Source organism: Columba livia, chromosome 16, assembly GCF_036013475.1.
Source record: "Columba livia isolate bColLiv1 breed racing homer chromosome 16, bColLiv1.pat.W.v2, whole genome shotgun sequence".
Taxonomy (NCBI): Eukaryota; Metazoa; Chordata; class Aves; order Columbiformes; family Columbidae; genus Columba; species Columba livia.
The window spans coordinates 6,052,593-6,076,005 of record NC_088617.1 but is presented as its reverse complement, the minus strand read 5'-3'; the positions used below and the strand labels follow the sequence as shown (position 1 = coordinate 6,076,005).

Here is a 23,413-nt window from a genome sequence, read left to right as displayed (position 1 = left end):
TAGCCTGTGTACCTCTCGGACCAGCACCAGCCCCCCCACGCCAAAGCCAGCAGCACTGAAACACAGCCTTTATTTCTGAGGTTCGCAAACAGCGAGTCCTGGCAGTGCAAGGCATGAGGATGGATTGAGCTGGCTCTGGCCTGGCTCACCGAACAAGCACACAGCGAATCCTACCCGGCTGGCTCCCAGGGAATAAATACAGGCTTTTGTGTGGGGGCAGCAGCACCACCTCCTAGCCCACCTGTGTCTTGCCCTGTGGCGCTGAGCACCCTACATGTGCCAGCTCAGGGGCTCACAGCTGGAGCGGGGCCATGGCAGGGCAGAGCACCCCGCTCCCAGGCTTCATCATGACTGGGTTCTCCCGCCGCCCACTTGGCTCAGGGCTGGCAGAGCTGTTTGAGGACACGGATGATGTGGCTGGAGGCACCAGGGGCGCAGGGCTGAGGGGAGTCTCGGAGCAGCATCGGCCCCATGCGCTGGGCGTGATGGAAGAGCTCCCGCGCAAACACTGGCTCCACCTGTGGAGGGACAGAGCTGACGGAGGACGAGCACAGGTCCGCGTGTCCCCAAGACCGTGACGGCCCCAGCACCTGGCACACAAATGCCGCCAGCGCCAGCCCCACTGAGTACTCACATGGGCCATGATAAGCTTCTGGAAGTGGCTCCTGGTGCTGGTGGGATACTCCTCTCCAAAGCACAGGTGGATCTGGTACTGCGGTGCGGGCTGCCCATGGCTCAGGTACCCCCGCAGCTCTGCAAGACACCAACCTGTCAGGGGACATGGGGTCCCCACAGCCCCAAGCAGGACCTGTCCCCATCCCTGGGGGATCAGGGGCTCGCAGGACTGGGGCCGGCAGAGCCATGTGCCCAGGGCGGCAGGCGGCACTTACGCTGCAGGAACTGCTGCGTGTCCAGCAGCTTGTAGGTCTTCTCCCGCTCCAGCTTGTTGGGCCAGTCCCTGTGCGGGGCCAGTGGCCCATTCCAGTACACCCTGCCCTGGCACTGCCGCTTCATGAAAACGCCCTCAGGTGCGACCCACAGCAGCACCCCCCGCTCCAGATGGGGCAGGAGCCTCTCCAGCACAGTGGTCATGCCGGTCCCCCGGCCAGTGCCACCCAGTGCCCGTGGTGAGGGGAACTCGATCTGCTCCATGCAGGAGGGGCCGTAGAGGCGCTCGCTGTCAGCCAGTACAGCACGGGAGGTGATGCGGCAGCCCTCGGCCGTGCGGGTGGTCACCTCCTTCACCAGCACATCACAGTAGTAGAGGCGGACGTGGAGCCAGCAGTCTGGAGTGAGGGGAGGGTCAGCTTGTGGGCAGCCTGGCTGGAGGAGACACCCAGGGCACTGCCCGGCCAGCATGGATCCTACCTGAGTGGTTGACGTCCTCCACAGGAACATAGGACATGGGTCCGGGGAGGAGGTGGCTGTGAGTTGGGTTCCAGCCATAGAAAACTCCCCTCACGTGGTACCCTGGACGAGGGAGAGACAAGGTGGCAAAAGGACACAGGCAGCTGTCCCCAGGGGTTCCTGGGTGCCATCCCAGCCCCAGACTCTGGGCCAGGTGTGCAGCAAGGTCCTTCCCACTGCTGCTGTTGGTTACTGAGCCTTGCTAAAGTCCATAAGCACATGATCAGGTGGCATCACTCTGGAGCAGGCAGGGAGCCCCCAGCCCTGGTTTCCAGCCCCACCGGCACTGCTGGCACAAGGGACGGGGTGCAGGGCTGCGGAGAGCAGGGTCGCTCCTGCTGGGCAGCATGTGATCCCTGCCCCCAGCCCTGTCCCACTGACGGGGGCCCTCCTCACCTCGCTCAGCTGGGTGGGTAGAGAGTAGAGGCAGCGGAGACATGTGGCACGTCTCCATCGTGCCCTTCTGGTTCTCCTCCTCCAGGCTCCTCGTGGTGCTGGCCTGGGGCAGAGAGCAGCTGCAGTGAGGGCTGGGCTGGCAGTGGGGAGCCCTGAGCAGGTTCTGCCCCCACCACAGGCCCTGTGTGCCAGCAGATCCCCTGCCTCGGTCTGGCAGCTGTGTGGCACAGGGGACCCGCAATGATGCTCAGGGGACCCAGCTGCCCAGCAGGATGGATGCAGGCAGTGTGCAGGCAGGGGAGCAGCCAGCGGACAAGGGGGGATTTGGGGCTCCCACCTTCTCCAGCCCCCAGGCAGTTCCCGCGGCAGATGGAAGGGGATGGGGGGCTGCCTCACCTGCTGATCCTCTCCAGCTGGGGACTGTGTGTCACCGTCCTTCTCTGGGGAGAGCAAGGAAAACCAGCTCAGCTCCTGGCCAACAGCAGAAACAGCCGCCAGGAAGGAGCCTGGCTGCCCAGGACACCCAGGGACGAAGAGGAGCAGGGAGGAAGGGTGATGTCTGCAGGACACAGGGCTCGGTGCAGGCACCAGCCCCAAGTGTCGTGCAGGAGGAGAGACGGCAGGAATGTACCTGCATCCCGGGTGCCCTCAGACACAATCTGGTACACCTTGTAGGGCTCGGAGATGTCCAGCTGGCTCCGCTCAGGCACCTCCTGGAAGTCGGTGCTCTTGTTGAGGGCGCAGCGGAGACGTGTCTTCCAGGTGGAGGGGTCAGCCTTGTCCGTCCCCTCGTGGTACTTCCCCTTGTAGATGGCCCAAGCCTGCCAGAAAGACGGTGCCCTGTGCTGCAGGAGCTGCCCGCACCCCAGCCCCCTGCTCTGTTGTCCAAGGGGGTCACAGGGATACAAGTCCCCTGGGGCTGGGTGGGGGGCAGTGGGGAGCCATGGCTGTGTGTCCTGGGGGGCTGCAGGGAGCTGGGTGGTGGGGCATCCGAGGGGGACACACAGAACTGGGTGGGGAGGTCCCAGAGGAGCACATGGAGCTGAGCAACAGGGAGCCCCAGGGGTTTGCACTGAGTTGGAAGGGGGGCTCTCAGGGGTGTGCATGGAGTCAAGTAGGGGTTCTTAGGGGTGCACATGGAGCTGAGTAGTGGGCAGCCCCAAGGGTGCGCATGGAGCTGGGTGGGAGCTCCGGGGGCACACACGGATCTGGGTGGGGGGTCCCGGGGCTGCTCCTCGGGCAGGAAGGGTCCCGTGGGGCTGTGGGTACCTTGAAGAGCGCGGCGTCCTGCTGCTGCCGGTAATCCTGCTTGGCCGCGTGTTTCCAGGGGATGCGGAACAGCGTCCGGTGCCGGTTCTCCCAGCGCAGCCCCGGGTACCGGCCGCTGTCGATCTGCGCGATCAGCCACTCCTTCAGCCGCATGGGTCCCCCCGGCTCCGCCATGGCGGCCCCGGCCCCGCCGCCCCGAGGGAACGTGCCGGGGCGGCGAAAGCGAAAGCGCGGAGCCGACTTTCACTTTCCCTTTCCCGCCTGACGCTGCCGGGTCTGGCTGGGCCGCCAGCCCGGGGGGCGGGGGGAAAGATACGGGGCTGCCCACGGGAGAGGGGACAGGCACCTTGCACCCATGGGAGAGGGTACAGAGCTCTGGGTGCTGAGCTGAACGGACAGCGGGTGGGAAGGGCCGAGATGAGCCGTGCCAGAGGCTGCCGGAGGCTGGCGAGGAGCTTGATTTTATCCCACGGGCCCTGGGGTTCCCGGCAGGAGCTGTCCCCACCAAGGAGACAGCACCCGTGATCACGGCACTTCTGGGCACTGGCCTTCCCACACCTCGGGAAACGGCTTCCCGTGTCCACACTGCTCTGCAGGGGGGTGGGTGCAAGCGCTGGTGCACATGGGTGAGATGGGTGCCAGCGTGTGGAGAGGGCTGGGCCCAGTGCAGGGTCTCATCCCTTTCACTTCCAACTGGCTCCCCAGCATCCTTCCTCAATGCCACAGCTCCCAGGAGGGTCTGTCTGTCTCTCTTCCGAGCTCAGAGCCCAGCTCGGTTGTCCTTTCAGGAGGAAGAGGGATTTCACCCTGAGGGGGCAGGGATGGAGCTGGCTGGTACCACGCACCATCTGGCTGCCCTTGCAAAGGGCTATGCTGGAGCAGGGCTGGCGGTGTGACCCCCCCTGCAGCAGGGCATGGGCCGGGTGGGCTTTACGGTCTGGGCTCATTGGGCCACCCTGGCGTGACACTGGTGCTGGTTCCTCCGTCACCACTGCAGAGCCACGTGTCACCATGTGGGGAAACCCAGCTCCTCTGCCCGCCGGGTCTCCTTTGGCAGCCCACTGGGTTTCCTTTCCAGCTCTGAGTCACAGAAAGTCACTTCTCATCAGGAGGAGACATGAGGCTGCTCAGGGCTGCAAAGCCTCGGAATGAATAAGCAGCAGCACAGCGCCTGGCCCCGGGCTTTCCCGCATGGTACCAAGGCCACATGGAGGCACACAGGTGTACAAGCCAGCCACGCTGGCAGGGGTTTACTCTCCTTACTGAGCCTATCTCAGTTTCTTTATCCCAGAGCAAAGCCTGTCCACCCTGCCTGAGCCTGCCTGCCCTGCCCGCCCCTCCCCTGGGTACGGGGCCACTGATAACCAGGGGTCTGCCTGCAGTGCTGCTGTCCCTGCCTAGGAGGAGGAGGAGGCAGCGGTGCCAGCACTACAGCTCTGAGCACGAGGAGATGGTGGAGGCCCAGTTTGGGGAGGGGGAGAGGGGCAGCAAATAGAACCCCCCACCCCAGCCAGCATTGGGTCATGCTTGCTGGTGCTGCCACTTGCCGGTGCAGCCGTGGCCAGGCTGGCACTGGCAGCTCTCGGGGCGGTGCAGGAAGTTGCTTTGCTCTCTGCATCACACCAGTGACACGGGGATTTCCAGCGGGCTGTGCTGCCATCGGGGCAGCGCCCTGGCCCCCTCTTTGCCCCAAGTCTGGGCAGGTCAGGGGCCGCATTCCAGGAAAAGGGCCCAGGACGGACCGACCCTTTGAGGAAGATCTGCATGTCCCCGTTCAGCCTCGGAAATCGTACGGTGGCGAGGGGTCATTGCACAGCAACTCTCAAGGGTTTGCACAGATTACAGCCAAGGCTGGGAGATAATCGTAGCCACTGGCTCGTTCGCCAGCCCCAGCCCGACAGGATAATCCTTTTTCAGCAGGGAATTTCATCTGGTGTGACAGACATGCGGTGACACGTAGGACCCATGGGATCTAATTACCCGGTGTCAGCGAAGATGCTCAGGAGCTGTTTCCCTGCTGTGCTGCTCCCTGCATGGGGAAGGCAAAGCCGCTTAACCTTTAAACTTTTTATGCCAAAATGTGCTTCAAAAGGAGTAAAACATTAACCCACAGCTAACCCTGCACTCACCCAGGTTTTTCAAGTTGTGCAAAATGGATCTGCCAAAATAAATAGATTTTGCAGTGCGGTAGAGCTGGGCTGGAGATACCATTGCCCTGTGTATGGCCTTGCCATGGGTTTACAATGTGAACAGAAAAACTCTGGATGTAAACGCCTCTGCCCAGGGGTGGCAGGGATAAGGGGGACCCCAGAAATTTGCTCTAGCTCCCTGCAGGGGAAATGCTGATGACCCAGCTGGGCAGCCCCAGCATCTTCCACACCTGGGACTGCTCCAGGGAAAGGTGTAAATAGGACAGGGCTGGGGATGAGTTGGGGTCAGGCTGCCATTGTTCCTAGTGCCTGCAGGCTCCTGGACTCCTGCCTGTGCTTCCAGACCTGGTGAGTGCTGAGGCGAAACAGGCTACAGGTGAGTGTCCACCTGTGGCTGCCCAGCCTCTCCTGGAGCAGACCCTGTCCCTGTGGGGAGCCCTGCTGTGTCAACCAGGCTTCTGGCCTCTCTTGTAACCTTTACCCTAGGCAGCAGGGTGGTCCTCTGTCCATATGTGCCACTATCCCCAGCCCACTGTGCTCCTTCCCTCTTGCTCCCTGCACTGCAGAGAGCTGCCAGCAGCAGCCCCCAGACCTGTGCCATGTTGGGACTGTTCTTCTCAGTGTCACCCTGTCCCACTTCTGATCTGGCCATCACAGGGAGTCAGGCTGTGCCCCAGGCATGGTGGACAAGAGGTGTTTATTACTGGGGGGATGCAGAAAGTCTTTCAGAAAAATGGCTTAAGGCTCTGCTTTAGTGAGGTCTGGCCAGGTTAAACGCTTAGTTCCCACCTTTTAAAGATTGTGCCCTGGGGTGGATGGGAACAGGGTGTGATGGGCTTCTAAAGCTACAGTGCTGCTCAGTGCTTATGCTTGGCCGGGCTGGAGCTGGGCCCTTGCTGGGAGCTAGTGCAGCCGCATCATTTGCCCCTGCACCCCCTTGCTCCACAGCTGCCTCTGTGCCACGAGCTGGTGCTGCTGGTGGGAAAACCGTCTCTCCTGCGCATCCTGAGGCTTGTGCAGTGGCTACCCAAGTGCTAAAGCTGCTGCTGGCATCTCCTGGGTGCTGGCTCTGTGGCAGAAGAGAACCCCCCTGTGTTGCTCTGCCCCGAGCCAGAGCCCACGGTGACCTGAGGGGCGTCACTGGGTATCCCAAATATGCCAGACACAAAGAGGCTGAGCCCGGCGAGTGCTGCAGAGCGCAGCAGTGCGCGTGGATCCCACCCCGACAGAGGAGAGCTGGGACAGAGGATGGCACGCTCGCACCACAGAAGAGAGGAAGGAGCTGGACTTGCCGCAGCTCCCCTGTGCAGTGCTCCCCTGGCCCGCTGCGCCACGGCTCCTCCGTCTCTCCCAGGCTGTTGGGTGATTCTTGCTGCTCTCCCTTGGCCGGTGTCACTTCAGACAAGCCGGGATGCAGGAGAACGTCCTCTTCACCCGCAGCAGGAAGGGAGTCGTGCTCCTGATGTCCCTGGCTCTTGGGACCAGTCCTTGCAGAGCTCCCTCTGTCCTGGATGCTCCTCCTCTCCCTGCAGGCAGCAGGGCCTTGATTTCTTCCTCATCGTTGAAAGCTGATGTCCCATATCTCTGCTTCAGGTGCCTGCGGACCTGGGGAAGGAGGAAGAAGCAAACTAAGGTGCCTGTTTCCAAGGGCAGGTCCAAGCAAGGGTAGCGGGGCAGCACCCTTTTTCCCCCGGCAGCTCTGAGGGTTGGTCCCACCTTGCGGGCTGCACTCCCGTCGAACTCAGCCAGCTGCTGTCTGAAGCCGGGGTTGGGGTTGGCAACAGGCCGGACGGCACGGATGGCGTCCAGCACATCCTGGCAGCTCAGCTCCGTGACAGCCATGACATAGGCAACGACCACTGTGGTGCTGCGGGAGATGCCGGCCAGGCTGGCAAGGGAAAGGGCAGAAGAGCTGCTGACAGCAGCACAACCTGACCCTGCGCTTGCCCCTTCCTCCACCCTCATGCTTCAGCTATTTCGGTTCCTCTTCTCTGAGAACTGACTCTCCAGGAGCCCTGAGCCTTTCCAAGGTCCTCTCTGTCAGTGCCTATAAATACCCATTCCTTCCCAGGGTAGCGAGAGCAGCAGCTCTGCCTGGCTGCCTGCCCCAAACCCCCCTCTTCCCGCTCGCCCAGCAGCAGTGAAAAGCTGCCCCATCCCCAGGGCTGCTGGGATCCCACTTGGTTTGAGGCACAAGCCACAGCCGAGGGTGAATCTGTGGGCACGGAGCCATCTGACCCAGGCTGGCTTTGATCTGCCAAAATAAGAGACAAGGGGCTGGGTCTTTTTTTCTCTGCTGTCCTGGGGGGACATGGCATTGGATACTGAGAAATAAGTGTTACCAGTGGACGAGGCAGTTCCCTCCATGCAGGCGACACTGGTGGATAAAACTGATGCATTCCTTGAAGTGCCTCTTGCTAGCAGAAGAAATAAACCAGAATAAGGACTTCATGGATGGAACAGGATTTTTAGGTTGCAGGCAGCACAGCATTGCATGTTTGAGGAAGAAGCACTAACATAAACTGCTTGTTGCTTTATGGACGCAGCCAGCAGCTGCTGAGACCTGAGCTGAGATGCTCTTGGGGTCCGGAGGTTGTCCCCAGCATGGGGCATCGTGCCTCCAGCCTACAGGTCTCTGCACTTGAGGCGCTGGAGGCAGCACCTCAAGGTCTAGGGGTGCCCTGAGCCCTCCCCCTTGATTGCCCTGTACTCCCCAGCACTCCTGTGTGCCCCCAGCATCCCCTGGTACTCACATGTTGGCCTCAGGGGTGTCGGGCAGGGGGATGCGGAGGTAGGTGATGTCCTGGAAGACACAAATGAAGAGGAAAGACTTGGGCGCTATGGTGGGGGTGCTGTGCAGGCTCACAGCTGGTCTGGCAGGGTCTGGTCTTCACCCCCTAACACAGTGTCCCTGGGTGGGGACAGTGCTGCTCTCTGCCTGGGTTGAGGGGGCACTGGGGGACAGGCGGCTGTGGGAGGGGATGGGAAACAAGATGAGGCTGGAAATTGCTTCCCATTAGCGTTCAAGGCCAGGTTATAATAATGATATGGCCAGTTTCCCATGCTGGAGGGGCTGTGCAGCTCCTCTGGGACCACTGACCGGGGAGAGGTGGATGTGCTGTGGGGTGCTCAAAGGGGGAAGGAAAACGCTGCAGCCTGGAAGGAGCTACAGAGATCTACACGGTGGTGTTGGGCATGGGATCCTACCTGCAGCAAGGGCTGGGGAGATTCATGGATTGAAATTATGTGGGTGATCTTGTTCCGGCTCAGCTGTTCCAGGTCTTTGGCATCTAAAGGACAAAACTAGATATTAGTGTGTATTTGTTTCTTACTCTTCCCACAGGCACATCTGCTGTGCTCCCAGCCCAGCGAAGCCTTGCTCCAGAGATGGGCTACATCACCTCCCCTATGTGCCACAGGCAAATACACAAACACACCCTGGAAATCTGGAATGCAAACCCATGATACCAAACCAGAGACCTCCCTCCGATGGGACTTGACCTTGCTGCTTGTGCTGGGGTGAGAATTCACATCTGCATGGAAAAACTCCCTCCTTGGCAAGCAGGCAGCTGCCCGCCCACCTGTGCTTGTCCCCAGCCTGGGGCAGCACCTCCCCTGTGCAGACACACACAGAGCAATGTGACTTGCTGCAGCCTGAGGGATCTGCTTGATCTTGTGAACTACAGAAGCAGAGCTGCAGCGGTTCGTGTCAACCCTGAGTTTGGTTCAGTCTGTCTGAGCTCAGCTTTATCACCTGAGGAAGCTGCAGAAAACACCCAAGCAGCGACTCGCAGCACCATGTGTGTGTCCTCTCTGCAGCTGCACACAGACTCGGGTACCCTCGGCTGTCTGGGGCAACGACCTGCTCCTCACTAATGCTTCAGCAACCCTGGCTGGGATCCTGCTCACCGGTCCAGCACAGGGGTTGTTACATTGCGGGAGGACCGCACTCGTCGCGCTGGCTGAGCAGCTTCCTTGCTGTCTCCCTTTCACACCACAATGAGCAGATGCTGCATGAGCTGCTGGAGAGGGGGACTAACACTTTCCCATCTCATTGCTTTGGGCTTCTGAACTTTCACGTGATGTAAAACCTTGGCTCAGAAATCCAGACTGTGATGTGCTAATGGCATGATGTGAATTTTAACAAACGTGGCACAAGGAAGTGTGCTGGGGGGTATGCACAGGAAAATTGCTCACTGTAGCCGAGGAAACCCTGGCACAGGAGGATGCAGCCTGAGTTAGCCCCCACTCTTCACCATCTCTGCCCATGGTACCCAGCTGGAAGGCTCAGCACCTGCATCTGCTTGGGACTGAGCTCCCCACACTCGCCCCTCTCAGGGGCAGCTGAGGACAGGCAGGGGAAGAGGCTCTGCCAGCCAAGGGATGTCCTGAGCTGGGTTCAAGTAAACTGGGATGATGGGGAGCAGAACAGGTGAGAGAGCTGCTCTTACCCACGAGATAGAAGATGAGGGATCATGTGCTCACACACCACCCCTGAGCCCACACACAGGGCTGGACCAGCCCTGGAGAAGCTGAGCCCAGAGCTCACCCGAGGGCAGCGCCGGCAGGAGGTGCTGCCAGGGTGTGCAGGCAAGGAGTGCCCTGTGGCACCAAACCCAGCTTCCCCAGCGGGAGGATATCTCTGCAGTGGCACAGCTCCGCTTACCGATGAAATTCCCGAGGTAAAGGCCAGGCAGGATCTGCGGGACACAAGGAGAAAGGGCAGAGTGAGCAGTGACCTCATGCCATGGTACCCACTCCACCGAGCCCCCCATGGGAAACAGTCACCTTGGTCAGAAATGCCAAATTTGTGCCATCAACGCGACCATCACCAGCCCTGCAGCCTGGGGCCACAGCAGTGCCAGCACCAGTGATCCCGGGTGCTGCTGCTGCTCTGGCATCCAGCTGCAGCTCTGGTACCCCAACCTGTGCAATGCTGTACCCTTGCAGGGGCTGGGAGTCAGCCACGGCTTTTTTTTTATTGCTCCTCTTGCTTATTATCAATAAACGCTTTGTTGGGGCTTTTTATCTGAGCTCAGCAAGCTGCATACGCCTCCATATAGCCTTGGACTGTACCCATGGCCTGCAGAAGTCCTGCTGTCTGAGGGACGGGGAAGCAACAGGCATGGAGAAGCCTGGGGGGAACATGGGGGTGTCCTCCCCAGCTCTGCTCCCCTCCCTCTGCGCTGCCGGGAGCCCATTTCTCACAGCTGAAGAACAGATTGCTCTGGGCACTGTGTCTTCATCTTATTTTCCTGATTAAAAGATAATTACTCGGCAATGCCTCTGTTAATTGCTCTGCGGTTGCAGAAGCAGGACACCTTGTATCCCATCTTACCTGGAGCTATTTTATATTTCCCCTGTCTCCCAGCCTGGGCAGTGAGGCTCCCCAGGCTGTTCACCCCCATGTGCAGCCAGTTCCCCTCCCTGCAATGCCTGGTGCCTGGGACCCGGGCAGGCAGAGGTGCTTGCCACCAGCACAGCTGGCTTGCACTTATCTCATCCTGGTTGAACACCTTAAAGAGAGCTTATTTTATGAGTCCTTAGTTTTTAGATCAATTTTCTATTGCCAGGGCACCTTTAACTTGCAGCTGTGGCACTGAAATGAGCTGGTGGGAGAGTGTCAATTAGCAAGAGCAGCTCCCAAGGGCAGGACACTGAGCCATGCACTTTCTCGTCCCCAACACCCTTCTAACCCCTCATTGCTGGAGAAACTGAGGCAGTACAGCCTGTCTGCAGCACTGCTGCCTCCCCAGGTATGAGCAGTTCTGGGACTGGAGAGGGCTGTTTAAAGCTTAGGAGATGGAGATTCTTGCAAGGAGAAGGTGTCTCTGTTCACCTGTGACAAGGGGAAGCCTAAATAACCATAAAATAGCACCTGTCCCCTGCCTGGGGGTCACACGGGGCTCCTGGCAAGTGCTCGGGAGCTGGTGCCTTGGTTTTAAAGCATTGGGAAAGGTTCCACCCTCCCTCGGAGGGGCTTGCTGTCACCGCTGTCCCCCTACAAGCCCTGGGGGCTGTCAGGATGAGCTCCGGGCTGGCACAGTGTCCCTGCCTGCTCCTCTGCTCAGCGAGCTGCCTGCAGCCGAGCCCTGTGCTGGGGCCGGTGCTGGCAGGTGAAACGCTGCCCAGCACAGCAGAACCAGCGCTGGGACAAGGCGCCCCAGCATGGTTGTCCCACCGAGCAGCCGCCCCGGCGTCCCCGTTACCTGGGTCATGCCGTTCCCCATGGCCGGCAGCGGGCACTGCGGGGGGGACGGGCTGCGGGTGTCCTTGTTCCCAGTGTCGCCGTCCTCCCTGTCCCCAGGCGCAGCCGCTGTTCCTGCTCCAGACACTTCCTGGTTGGGTTTCTGTCATGAAGAGCTTGGCTCCCCCGGGATGGCTGCTCGCGGCGGGTGGCTTTGTCCCCTGCGAGTCCGAGCCAGTGGCGGCTGTGCCGGGGCAGAGGGGACCTCGGCCGCCGTCCTGCCCAGGCCGTTCCCCGGCTGCGGCTGCTGATCTCGCCGGGCGCAGACAAAGGAGGAGAAACTCCCCCCTGTGCCTGGCGTGGGAGTGCGGGGCCGCGCCGGCTGCTGCCTGTCACCGCTGCCTGTCGCCACCGCACAAGGCCGCAGTGTTGGGAGAAGAAGAAAACCTTTGTCCCGCTCCATCAAGGAAGGTCTGTGCGGCCACGCAGTGAAACGGCCGGTTACATGCCCACCCCTGCCTGTTCCCACCGAAGGGTGTGCCAGACCCCGGCCCCGCACAGCTCGGGCTGCCCACAGCAGGCAGCAGTGCCCACCTGCAGGCAGGTGACACAGGTCACCGCCCTGCCTGGGGGTCTGTGCGAGTGTCCTGGGTCGGACAGTGCCAGCGGGGGTCCGGCGGTTGAGCTGCCTGTCACCCATCACCCAGTCTGCGCCCTGCACCCCAGAGTGATGTGTTGGGCTGGATTTTAGGAGGTTTTAGACTTAGTTTGCTGCTACCAGCCCCAGCAGCCATGTGCACCTTGCTGGGTTTACTGGGACTGGGGAGGTGCTGGTCCCCATCCCTGCCCAGCAGGGGGATGGCAGCAGGGACAGAGCCAGGGGTTAGGGGGACCTCTGTCCTGTGCCCTGTGGAGTGCCACACTGCGAACTCACGTGGGGTGGGGGACCCGTGGTGCAGGGTGGAGGGACACGAGGTGGGAGACTTGGGGACACGGGGGGCTACAGGGTAGGGGATATGGGGGCATAGAGCGGGATGAGAAGGGATGGGGGGACATGGGGCGTGGGGGGTTAGGAATGCAGAGAGTGGGACCGAGGGGACTGGCGGGGGCAGGGCACGGTGGGGACGCAGACCAGAGAAGGGCTGAGGTGGCCGAGCTGAGGCTCCGGGGGGCCAGGCCCGGGAAGGGGGGCTGCGGACCGAGGGAACACACCGAGGGGACACACCGAAGAGGGACACACGGGGCGGGGGGGGCACACAGGAGGAGGACACGCCGAGGGAACACACTAGGGGGGGAAACACACGGGGGGGATCGGGTCGGGAGTCTCGGGGTTCCGGTCCCGCCAGCGCCCCCTGCTGCACAGCGGCGCGGTTGCCATGGGGACGGGCGCAGGACCGGGCTTAAACCCAGGCCCAGGCGCAGGCTTAAATCTAGGTCTGGAGCGGCTGCCCGCTGATGTGGGCAGTGCTGTCTGTCCCGGAGGGGTGTGCTGGCTGCACGGGAATGCTGCAGGAGAAATGGTAGGACGTGGTTTGTACAGCCTGCTGTGCTCTAGCTTGCTGTGCTCATGCAGAGATACAGAAGATAAAAATTGAGCCTTCTCCACAAAGAAGCAGCAGTTCTCAATGGTATCCATATTTTTTCTTTTTCTCCTCAGAGTATGTGGTGCAGTTGATCCCCAGAAACTTCTCAAGGGCAATTAAAGTGAGTCAGACTGTGGGAGCATTTGTTGAGTTGAACCCTATATTTCTTTTTTACCCATCTGAGTCAGAAGAACTGCTTAGCAAAGACTGTGGAGAGGTTTTTGGAAGCCATTAGAAAGAGAAGCAGGAAAGTCTCAGGCAACAAAATGTGTCTTTGTTCCAAAGGCCTTCAAAGTGCCTTCAGAGTATCATTTGTGGAAGAATTTCACAAGAATCCTGGCATCGCTTTTGTTATGAAACTGGTAAGTATGTGCTCTGCCAGGGAAATCGAGACCAAGATAGATGGATGACTTGTTCTGCGGAAAAGAGGAAAATACACAGGAAATCGCAGGAAGGAGCGGCAGAGCGAGGTGCTGGGAGCAGCAGGGCCCCGACCGCTGTCTGCGCAGCACGTGCTGCCAAAACACCTCTTGGGTCACCATTCATTTCAGCACTCGAAAGACAACTCTGTTTAATTATATGGCCAAAGATAACCCCGTGGTGAAGGTCTGAAGTGCAGAGTTCTTGTGTGGAGGAACAGATTGTGCTCCCAGGTGTTCCTGCTGTGAGGTCATGGCCTTGGTCATGCTCTGAAATGTTTTAGTTCAGCTCCAGATGTGCAAGAAGGGGTGTGTGTGTGTGTGTGTGTTCAGGGCAGCTGGGTGACTTGCCTTCTGATTAAGCAGGGTTCCAGGGCAACCCTGAAAGCTGGAGCTGTGAAAACACCTGTTTGCTTTGAGGGAAGTCCCACTACATTAGATGTTGGCCCCTGTACATGCAGTCAACTTACTGAGTGGGTTTCTATCCTGAGAACATGAAGAGATTACTGGAGGTTCCACGAGGAGCCTTGAGAGCGAGTTGGGGTGGGTTGTGTTGGCATGAGCTTCTCTCTGCTCTGCAGTTAGAGACCTGAAGGGCAGCCCTGTGCTCCGAGTCACATTTGTCCCCACAGACCTGTGTGTACCTGGAGCTGTGCTGAGCTTCCACTTCAGCCGGTGTCTGGGGGACCAAGGAAAAATTGTGTTTCATTTCGAAATTACAGTGGCACAACATGATGCTGAGAAACGCCTTGCTTCTGCCAGGTGATTCAGGACGTTTAACACTGTGAGTATTGTGCCGTGGTGCATAACTGAAAATACACCCATCTGCAAGTGAGCAGTCACGGTGCTTTGTGCAGCAGGTCTGGCCAGGAGGCTGGGACAGGAGGATTTGCCTTCGCCTGAGTCAGGCCCATCGGTAAGGAAACGCTTGTGAGAAGAGAATGGGGGTAATTATGCAAACTAACATGAGAATTACAGCCAGGAGGATAGCAGCTAGTGATTATCTGACTCTACAAATGGGAACGTGTTAATTGGCAACAAAAACCCTTCTATTAAGCTGATTTTATGCCCACAACCTCAATTAACATGGTAAATAACAATAATGTAGTAAACAAGGATGTATGAAAAGTCTGTGATTACTTAGATTATACCAACAACTTAAATGAAATAGTTTGTGGCTAACCTTGCTGACACGTAAAAATAAACTTCATGTTACTGCTGTCAGTCTGTCCTGCTGAACCCTTTATCTGGGATCTGACTTCTTACACTTTGTCTGCGTGTTTGTGTATAAACTTCTGTTTTTTGGTAGCTCTAACACTAGGCAGCGATGTCAGCAACTGGGTTATATTGTACATTTCTCTGTGCTTCATAGGTTGAAATTTTGACTTGAAGGCTTATGTTCCAGTGACACCTGTAAGTGCAAACCACCATTATTACACCAGAAATTGATTTCCTTGCCTTAATGCCCAGCTGCTCCTTTCCTCTTCTCCCAGTACACCCTGCTGAAGGCCTGGTTATACACAGGTGGATTTGCTTGCTTTTCTAATACACTATTTGCTCCGAATAGCAGAGCTGATGGCTGTATCCTGCCTGTGTGTGTAAGAAAAGGACTGTATGATTCTACTGGTTGGTATTAGGTGCATCAGATGAACCTTGTCACTTCTGACTCCTGCAGACACCCATAGGATTTGGCTGTCCTGTCACTGCTGCTGTCACCCTGTCTCTCTCCTGTCTTTTTTCATTGGAAAACTGGTGTCACCAGACCACTGGAAATGTCAGTTTGACAAATCAGCCAGGTCCGAAGCTGAAATGTCAGTCCTGGTTTCATTGTCAGCGGTTGAACATTGGCAGCCTTTCCTCTTCCTCAGCGTCACAGAACGTAAGGACAGGGTGATTCATGGCAGAGAACTATTTGATTTCCTACATGTCAATGCTTGCTGCTGGATTGAGTTTGATGACTTTCATTTGATTAACACATCTTTCCAAAAGGTATCCCACCTCAATTTGATGGCTTAGGAGACAGGAAAATCCATCACTTCTCCCCATGAAAGTTCAGTGGAGTTTGTGCTTGCTCTGAATGATGAAAAGCCTTTCCAGAGGGCAGGCACAGCAAGCTGAGGGGTGGAGAGAGGCTGATGTGAAGAGCTTTGTGCCAGCCGGGAGGTGCAGTACTAGCTCAGGGCAGTCGCAGTCATTCTTTTATTTTCCACATACCACTTGTGATTACTTCTGATTTTTATTTTTTTTCCTGTAATTTTTATCATTGCACAGTGTTGGTTTTAAGCTCAGGTGGCTGAAGTGTGTGATTACGAACAGGGAAGAAAATTAATGGGCACTAGGGCAGAAGAGGACTGTTCAGAGTGAGAGTTCTGTGTTTCCTTGTTTAGTGTCTTTGATCCTAGTCTCCACTTCATTCCAGGTGTTCATCTCACAGAGGTGTCAGTGTAAAAGGCTGCACACGGTGACGATCCCAGGAAGGTCAGGGATCTATAAGGCTGATCTTTCTGACTTTAAACCTAATAACTTTCTGGTTAGCTCTCTTCTGAGATATAGATATCTCATAGCTCAGCCCTTTGCTTTAAAGACCTCAGCAGTACAAGGTTAACATCGCTGGATATGACTGTCACTGTTAAGCTTCCTCTCTCAGGAGGTGGCAATTGAGAGAAAGAGAGGACGGGGAGGAAAAAGATTTCAAATGGGATGTCAGATTCCTCGTGAATCTGAGATGAAGGTCAATGCCTGAGAGTAATGGAGGATGGTGTTGAACTGCCCATTTTGTAGGCTGATCCCTTCTATAAATCTCTCTTGCCTGTATGGAGAGGAGAGTCTTTGCAATACCCAGATAGAAGATGAGATGTTGATTGCTGTCAGGAACTTCTGATGGGGACTTGGGGACCTTTTTCCCCTGTAGCTGTGCGGCTGTCATGTTTGAAGAGTTTCACTGCACCGTGGGGTTGGTGGCATCTCCCTCCTGGTCTCTGGGATTTTACTCAGGATTCTTGCTGGGCTGTGGAGACCACAGGGTGAGGACTAACAGAAATCCTGTGGGCTAAGTGCGTGGTCATGTGCTGGGAACAGATCATCTGTGTGGGTGTCTCGGGGCTGCAAGTGGGTGGTTCAGCAGCTCGGACAGGACCCGATGGCCAAGTGTGTGGCAGGGTCAGTGCAAGTTCTCTGTGCGCTTTATTATGGAGAAGAGGAGGCTAAGGGGGGGACCTTATTAATGTCTATAAGTATATAAAAGGTGAGTGCCATGAGAATGGAGCCAGGCTCTTCTCGGTGGCCAACAATGATAGGACAAGGGGTAATGGGATCAAGCTGGAACACAAGAGGTTCCGCTTAAATTTGAGAAGAAACTTCTTCTCAGTGAGGGTGACAGACACTGGAACAGGCTGCCCAGGGAGGTTGTGGAGTCTCCTTCCATGGAGACATCCAAAACCCACCTGAACATGTTCCTGTGTGACCTCACCTGGGCGTTCCTGCTCTGGCAGGGGGATTGGACTAGATGATCTTCTGAGGTCCCTTCCAATCCCAAACATACTGTGATACTGTGCTGATACGCACAGCACTTCCATCCACAGCCTCCAGGGTGTTCAGAAAGTGAATAGCAGTGGCAAAAACTGCTCTGAGCAGTAGGGTCTCTAGCACTGTGCTGTGAAACTGCCAATCTGGCTATTTCTGGAATATGTTCCCCTCCAAGTAGCAGCATATCCCAAGTGTGGCAGCACTCCCCCAAGATGGACGGTCACCATCCTCTCTGCTTGTGTATCCCACAGCAGTGCCCCCCGCACCGATAAACCTCCAGTTTGGCTGTGAGCACCAGATACAACCCGTGTCTGTTGTCATGGGCTGGAAGGCAGATTCCCTCCTGCTCCTTGTGGGGAAAAGGATGCCACAGGAGCTGAGAGTGTTTAAAACAGAACAACAGAAACCCTTTAAAACATAACTTGTCTCTAGATTATTTTCTTTTTAAATACAGCGCTCTTCTCACTGGCCAAGTGAAAAATATGTATCATTAAAGTTCAGCAGAAATTCTCAGAATTTTATCTGCTATGTACGCAACCCAAGTATTGCAACAGCAGGAAACCGAGAGCACAACTGGCTTGTCATTACAGGAGTTGAGAAAAATAGAAACAGCAAATAGTACTTCAGAAATTATGAGCAAATAAGATTATTATTCTTTCAGCCTTAATCACTCAAAGTGCAAGTGGTACCATAGGTAAGGAAATTTCCCTTGGATATGATTTTTATTGACAGAGCTCTCCTACCAATTGTCTTCTCTAATCTATTTGGTTTTTAACTTTAACAAGATGTGGAAGCTGATAGACCTGTTCCAGCCCTGTGTCCTGCCACCATTAGTCCAACATTTTGTGTGGTGCCACTGGGGACAGGTTTACTTCAAATGGGCAAACAAATGCAGCTCAGCTGGACTCCTGGGCAGCTCTAATTTGCACAATCTACTCAGTTCACAGCCTCAAGCCACATCACTGCTCAGGCAGCCTCACGTAAAGAGCTGGAGTAACTTCAGTTGGCCAGGAAGCAAATGAATCACAGTGAAAGTCCTCGGTGTTGTCACTGTGCTCAGATATCGCTGCTGGGCTCTCGCAGGAGGGTTCTCTGAATGCTGGTGCTAGGAGACTGTTCCCAGGAGGCAGCACATTCCGCCACTGAAAAAGGGTTAATGCTCATTCTGTGAATTCTCCTCAGTGTTCGCTGCTGCTAGACTTCGGTTTTCACTTGCACCGTTTTCTGGAAGCCAAAGGGAATTTTTTTTATTTTTTCAGTACCATCGAGAACAAGAATAGAAACTTTGCAATAAGCTCAGAATGTTCTTTGGCTCAGCGCATGGGAAAGAGGTTTGGGGTTGGATTTCCTATTACTTCACACTTACTCCTGCCTGCGAGCAGGGTAATGATTTTGTGGACAGGCGTTTCTCTTGGATGAACCGTTGGCAAAAGTGCCTGTTTCTCCCTAATTTACTGTTGTTGTATCTCCTCAGCTGTCATATCACCTTCCCTCACTGCCAGGAGCCAGGAAGACTCTGAACTCCAGTGTCATCTGCTCAAAGACACACTTCATACCATGGAGGGTAGGCAGGCAAGGATGTTTATTTCCTTCTAGGGGTTTTTATTAAAATGCTTGGAATGGCTGGGCTGGGTCCATGTCTGTCTTAGCAACTGGTTGCAATACTCTGAGCTTCACAGCGACTAAATGGTGAATTTCCAGAAACAGAGCAAAGTAAGCGGGCGTGCTGGCACTTCAGAGCGGGAGGACAAAGCAGCGCGGGGCTGTGGGGGATGAGGCTGGCTCAGAGCTGGGGCTCGCACAAGAGCTCTCCTTCAGAGGCGCTTCTGCATTGTGCTCCCACACTCGTGCTTCTGCAGCGCTCTGCTCCCAGCAGCTTGGCTTGTGATTGACTCCACGACTGTGCTAAGCTCAGATATTAATGGCAAAAAGATGTCCACTGCTTTCAGCTGTCTGGCTTTACCGCCGCTCATCTGGGACTTCATCCCTGGGCGCACACAGATAGTTGTCGCTGCTCGGGTGCTTTAGGACGTGTGTTTGCTGTTGCAGGCTGATGGGAAGGAGAAGCACACGCGAGGCTAGGACCTGGTGGGGCACCATGGGCCTGTGAGCAGAGGGGAAACTTCTGGTGATTGAGAACGTTGTGGCAAACGTGCGTTTAGGTGTGTGCTCATCCCACACTGGTGAGCCCTGTGCACAGCCTTAACCTGTCCTCATGTCAGCGAGAGACGAGCACACACCTTTCACTTGGGAATAAAAGAACAACAACAGGCCTGTGGGCTTTTACAGAATTAAGAGACCAAAAGGAGCAAATCCTTTCCAAAAGTGGCTGTAGCAACCAGGCTGCAGCAGCACTGTTGAAAACAAACCTGTAAGTGCAGTGGGGAACAGTTTTGTTCTTAGTCCTGCTTGTGAAGTGTCAGGTCACAGCAGAGTTCTCCATACACCAGCTTTATTGCAAAATCCGCTCTGCAGTCCCCGTGGTGACCGTTTGCTGGGTGCGTTTCTGCAGCTAGTTGTGTATTGTTGGGAAGTAGACCCTGGATTCTGAAGTTGTACTTCCGAGAGGCTTATGTGTTTTGTAAGTGTATTTTGCAGCACACAGCCCAGTGTGCCTGCAGTGATCTCTGCAGTAGTTTCCAACTAACAAAACACAACAAAACTTCACCTGAAGTGGGACGTTACCTCCCCACTATGGGAAGGAAGAGTGAGTGTGGCTCCCCCATTCACATTTCCCTTGCAGGCTGCTACGATGACAGGAAGAAACAACTGAAGCAGCTTTTCAAGAATCTTCCTGCACAGCAGAAAGTGTGATGCTGAGCCTGAGCTTGGGATGGGAGGGATCATGGTGGATGAAGGTCACTCACTCTTCCTCATCACGTGCAGTGACAGCTCCCACAGCTCTCTGGACACTGCTGGCTCAGCACGAGGCGCTGGCCACCGGCTTCTGAAGATTTCCCAGCTTCGAAACTGCAATAAGTTGGAATGAAATATTTCACAGTGGCTGACACATGCTGGCTTCTCAGCTGTCTGTGCTCACGTAGCTCAGCTCTGTACTGTGTGAGAAAATAACGGGGCTAAACACCTTCTGCACACAAAGCTTTTGGGGAAGGCAAGCACCCAATCCTCCTGCTGCTGCTACTGTGGGAATGTGCCAGAGCAGAAAACCTGTTGCCATGATACTAAAAATCATCTCGCTGTCACATTATGGAGACATTGGCTGTACTACACGGGTTACGTAAAAGTGCAGCTCCAGCACCAGGACTTGGTGCTGAACTGCCACTCGCTTCCAGGAGAGATGCAATTTCTGAAAAAGCTGCAGGCGTGACAGTTCAGGTAGTGACTCCATGTTATTTTTAATCTCTCTCTAAAACTGAAGTCTGAAGCGGACAGTCTGGCTGCTGGCAGATGTACATTCAGAGTACGCAGCCTTAGCTACAGAATTTTAAAACTTGGATCAGGTGATGGCAGTTGGCTTTTTAGATTTAAAGCAATCACACCTCAGTTCTAAGGAGTCTGAAACAGGGTGTTTTTTGGAACTCTCCATAATTTGAAGCATGTGTGAGACTGGATCGGGCAGCACTGTGTGGCTGGGAGGTGATGGGGACCGGGGGATGCTGGGGCCATGTCTGATGCTCCGCAGGGAGGGCTGGGCTGAGGCCCTGCTCTGCATTAGGTTCCGCAGGCGGGTCAGCTGCCTCGAGAGCTGGAGAAAGGACAACTGCTCTGTTTAAAGTTTTTAAATGCTATCCAGAAATATGTCTAGAGAAGTTCAAAAACCAAAGGGCTTCTCAGGACCTGAGCACAGGAAAAAAAAATCAAGCTCTCTGTAGTCCATTACTAATTGTGATTTATTATTATTATTATTATTTTATTTTTAAATCTTATAAGTCTTAACTGAGTTGTGCTGGGGTAGCAAGTTCAGACTAAAGAGGGTAGTGTAGAAGACAATGAATGTAAAAACCCTTGAGGAAACCATTACTGGTTAAATCAATTGTCCTTTTGTTATGAGGCAGGCTCAGTGGTTATTCCTGCTCAGCCCTCTTCAGGCTGCTTTTTCAAACTATACATATATTTTATCCCTTCATCTAGTTTTGAAAGCTCCTTTCTGTGGTCTCTTGCCTTCCAGCCTAACAGCAAAACGTGTTTTCCCAGTGAGACTAAAAGGACGCTGCCTCCTCCTGCCCCTAAAGAGATTCCTGACGTGCTTCGGCTGTATAGCTTTGCTTTACCACCACAGCTCTGCTTCTGTGCTCGGGCTTGGGCTGCAGATTCCCAGGTCCTCCCACTTCTGTTCCTGACACCACAATGAACCAGCTCTGAAGCCAAACTCCAGAAGCGCTTGCATACAAGGAACGGACACACAGAGTAAGAATGCCTCGCTGTTCGGATTTTATTATTTAACAATAATCCCACCTCCACCCCAGCCACGGGTATTCGCCCAGCGCAATGTCCCAGCCATGGCTCTGCAACGAGGAGCAGGAAAGGGTTTGCGATCCCAGGAAGCTGCAATGTCGTAGCTGAGGAGCCAAATGCTTCCCAGCACCTGCCAGGTCCCTGGCCCAGGCAGCTGCTGGCACATTGACGTCCTGCACACCCCAAGAGCTACAGCTATTGCAGTGTGAGCTCCACGTGTGACCGTGACAATGGCATGGCCGCCTCAGCACTCCAGGATGCGATTGATTAACTTCATTTCCTCAGCAGTCATGGGGTTCAGGTTAAATCCCTTCAACTCAGGTTTACCTGAAAGAACACACAGAAAAATCAGGATTTTGCTACAAAACAAGTGAAGCAGCTGATGTTAAACTTTAGAGGCGCTGTGGGGAGGGCAGAGGCAGCCCTGGAAGCTGATGTGCGGTCACCCTGGTGTGACACAGGACCCCTTTCAGTGCAGTGTGCTGGTGGGTGACAGCTCTGCATCAGGAGCCGTACGATACTGGAGCAGGAAAGAAATTGCAAAGCCAGTGGGAAAGTGGCTGCAGGAACATGCAGAACTTAGGAGCTTCTGGACCCTCCCAACTTATGATGTTTACTCCGAGATACTTAGAAGGTTCCAGAACAGGTGTGTTTACCTTGAGCTTCGTAGAGGCGATTGACCTTCACGCGCAGCTCTTTCCGGAGGTTGTTTATCTCTTCATCCAGCTGCTCCTGGTCTGAGAGAAGCAGGACAGGAGTGAGGAGTGTGGGTAGAACCTCCCGCGGCACGCTTGGCACAGGAGCCCAGGCCCGGGGGCAGCAGAAGGTTCTTCCTCAAGGGACCCCCTGTCCCTGGCGCTGAGCTCCCAGTTCCTTTGTGCCCAAACGTGTTTCCCAGGGCACAATCTGCCTCTGAGTGCTGGTGAGAGGTTTTGGGCACTTCGAAGTCCAGCAGGGATGTGATTTAGAGGGGGGCTTGGCAGTGTTTGGTTAATGCCTGGACCTGATGATCTTAAAGGTATTTTCCAACCTAAACGATTCTGCGCTTTTTCTAAAAACCTTATCAGGGTTATGTGCAGGCAGAGCCTCTTGTGCAGCTGCCCTTACCCTTCTGCAGCATCTCCTTGGTCTTGGCTTTCGGGAGCTCGATGAACATGTCCCCGAAGCAAACCATGGCCTGGGCTGGGGGAGGAGGAGAAGGAAAAGAGCCGGTCAGGGCGGCTCTTCCCCGGGCACGGAGCCGTTCCCCGGGCACGGAGCCGTTCCCCGGCCGGGGCCTCACCCTCGGGCTCCGGGTCCTTCTGCAGCGCCCGCAGGGCCTCGCGGTTCCGGTTCCGCTTCATGTCCAGGTCCACGATCTGCAGCGGGACAGAAACAGCAGGGGTCGGGGCTACCGGCGGGGGGAGAGCGCCGGGGCTACCGGGGGCGCTGGAGGCCGGGCCGAACCTGCTGCCGCGCCGCCAGCACGTCCTCGGCCAGCTCCTCCACCTCGGCCAGGTAACGCAGCACGAAGGCCGGGTCCCGCGCCATGGCGGGCCGGCCCCGGTACCGCTCCGCTCCCGATCCGCTCCGGCTCTCCTCCCAGTCCGCCCGGGTCCTCCGCTCTCCCCGCCGGGCGGAACCCGCAGCCGCGCGGGTGAGTTCCGCGGCGGGAGCACGCCCCCTGGCGGCCGCCTCGGGCGCTGCCCGTGGACCCAGCCCGGCCCCCCAGGGGCTCCGCTCGCCCCGGGACGGACCGAGTCGGCGGGTACCGAGCCGGGGCGGGGGCTGCCGCGAACACGCGCGGCCGGGTGGGGACCCCGGGACTGACTCCGTGCACCCGGCTCGGCCCTGGCCCTGCGGGGACTCGCCGCCGGCAAAAGGATGGGGCGCTCCGTGCGGCCGAGCCCCGGTACCTCCCGCGGCGGCGGGGGCTCCCACACAGCCCCAACCCCCAGCCCCGCTCCTGCAGCCGGCAGGGGCCCTGGGCCGGGATCCTCCCGCCTTGCCGCGGGTCCCCACGCGTGTGAATTATTTACGCCTTGTCACCAGCTTGTCACCAGCTGTCCCCTGTCCCCCTCC

At 56.4% G+C, this 23,413-nt stretch overlaps 2 protein-coding genes and 1 long non-coding RNA gene across 4 annotated transcripts; 1 reads left to right on the top strand and 2 right to left on the bottom strand.

Moving 5' to 3' along the window:
- Nucleotides 1–53: 53 nt before the first annotated feature.
- DUSP15 (dual specificity phosphatase 15) lies at nt 54–11,901 on the bottom strand. The gene is made up of 15 exons (XM_065032763.1): nt 11,432–11,901; nt 9,889–9,922; nt 8,430–8,512; nt 7,976–8,025; nt 7,565–7,639; nt 6,939–7,110; nt 6,630–6,827; nt 3,073–3,312; nt 2,435–2,624; nt 2,200–2,243; nt 1,804–1,906; nt 1,369–1,470; nt 891–1,286; nt 635–753; nt 54–518 (listed from the first exon to the last, which is right to left on the bottom strand). The coding sequence occupies exons 1-15, from the start codon at nt 11,450–11,452 to the stop codon at nt 378–380; spliced, it is 1,968 nt and encodes a 655-aa protein (XP_064888835.1). The 5' UTR covers nt 11,453–11,901; the 3' UTR covers nt 54–377.
- A 2,949-nt stretch (nt 11,902–14,850) lies between these two features.
- LOC110355929 (uncharacterized) lies at nt 14,851–22,387 on the top strand. Of its 2 annotated transcripts, none has more exons than XR_010466570.1 (3): nt 14,851–18,319; nt 18,411–18,500; nt 19,680–21,025. It is a non-coding gene; the product is annotated as an uncharacterized LOC110355929 (long non-coding RNA). The 2 variants fall into 2 exon arrangements; XR_010466569.1 differs by adding an exon at nt 21,066–22,387 and having other exon boundaries at nt 18,286–18,500; nt 19,680–20,272.
- On the bottom strand, nt 21,306–22,993 carry PDRG1 (p53 and DNA damage regulated 1). The gene is made up of 5 exons (XM_065032113.1): nt 22,799–22,993; nt 22,635–22,710; nt 22,460–22,534; nt 22,009–22,089; nt 21,306–21,679 (listed from the first exon to the last, which is right to left on the bottom strand). Exons 1-5 carry the CDS (start codon nt 22,880–22,882, stop codon nt 21,597–21,599), a joined length of 399 nt encoding a protein of 132 aa, XP_064888185.1. The 5' UTR covers nt 22,883–22,993; the 3' UTR covers nt 21,306–21,596.
- Between the last annotated feature and the right edge of the window lie 420 nt (nt 22,994–23,413).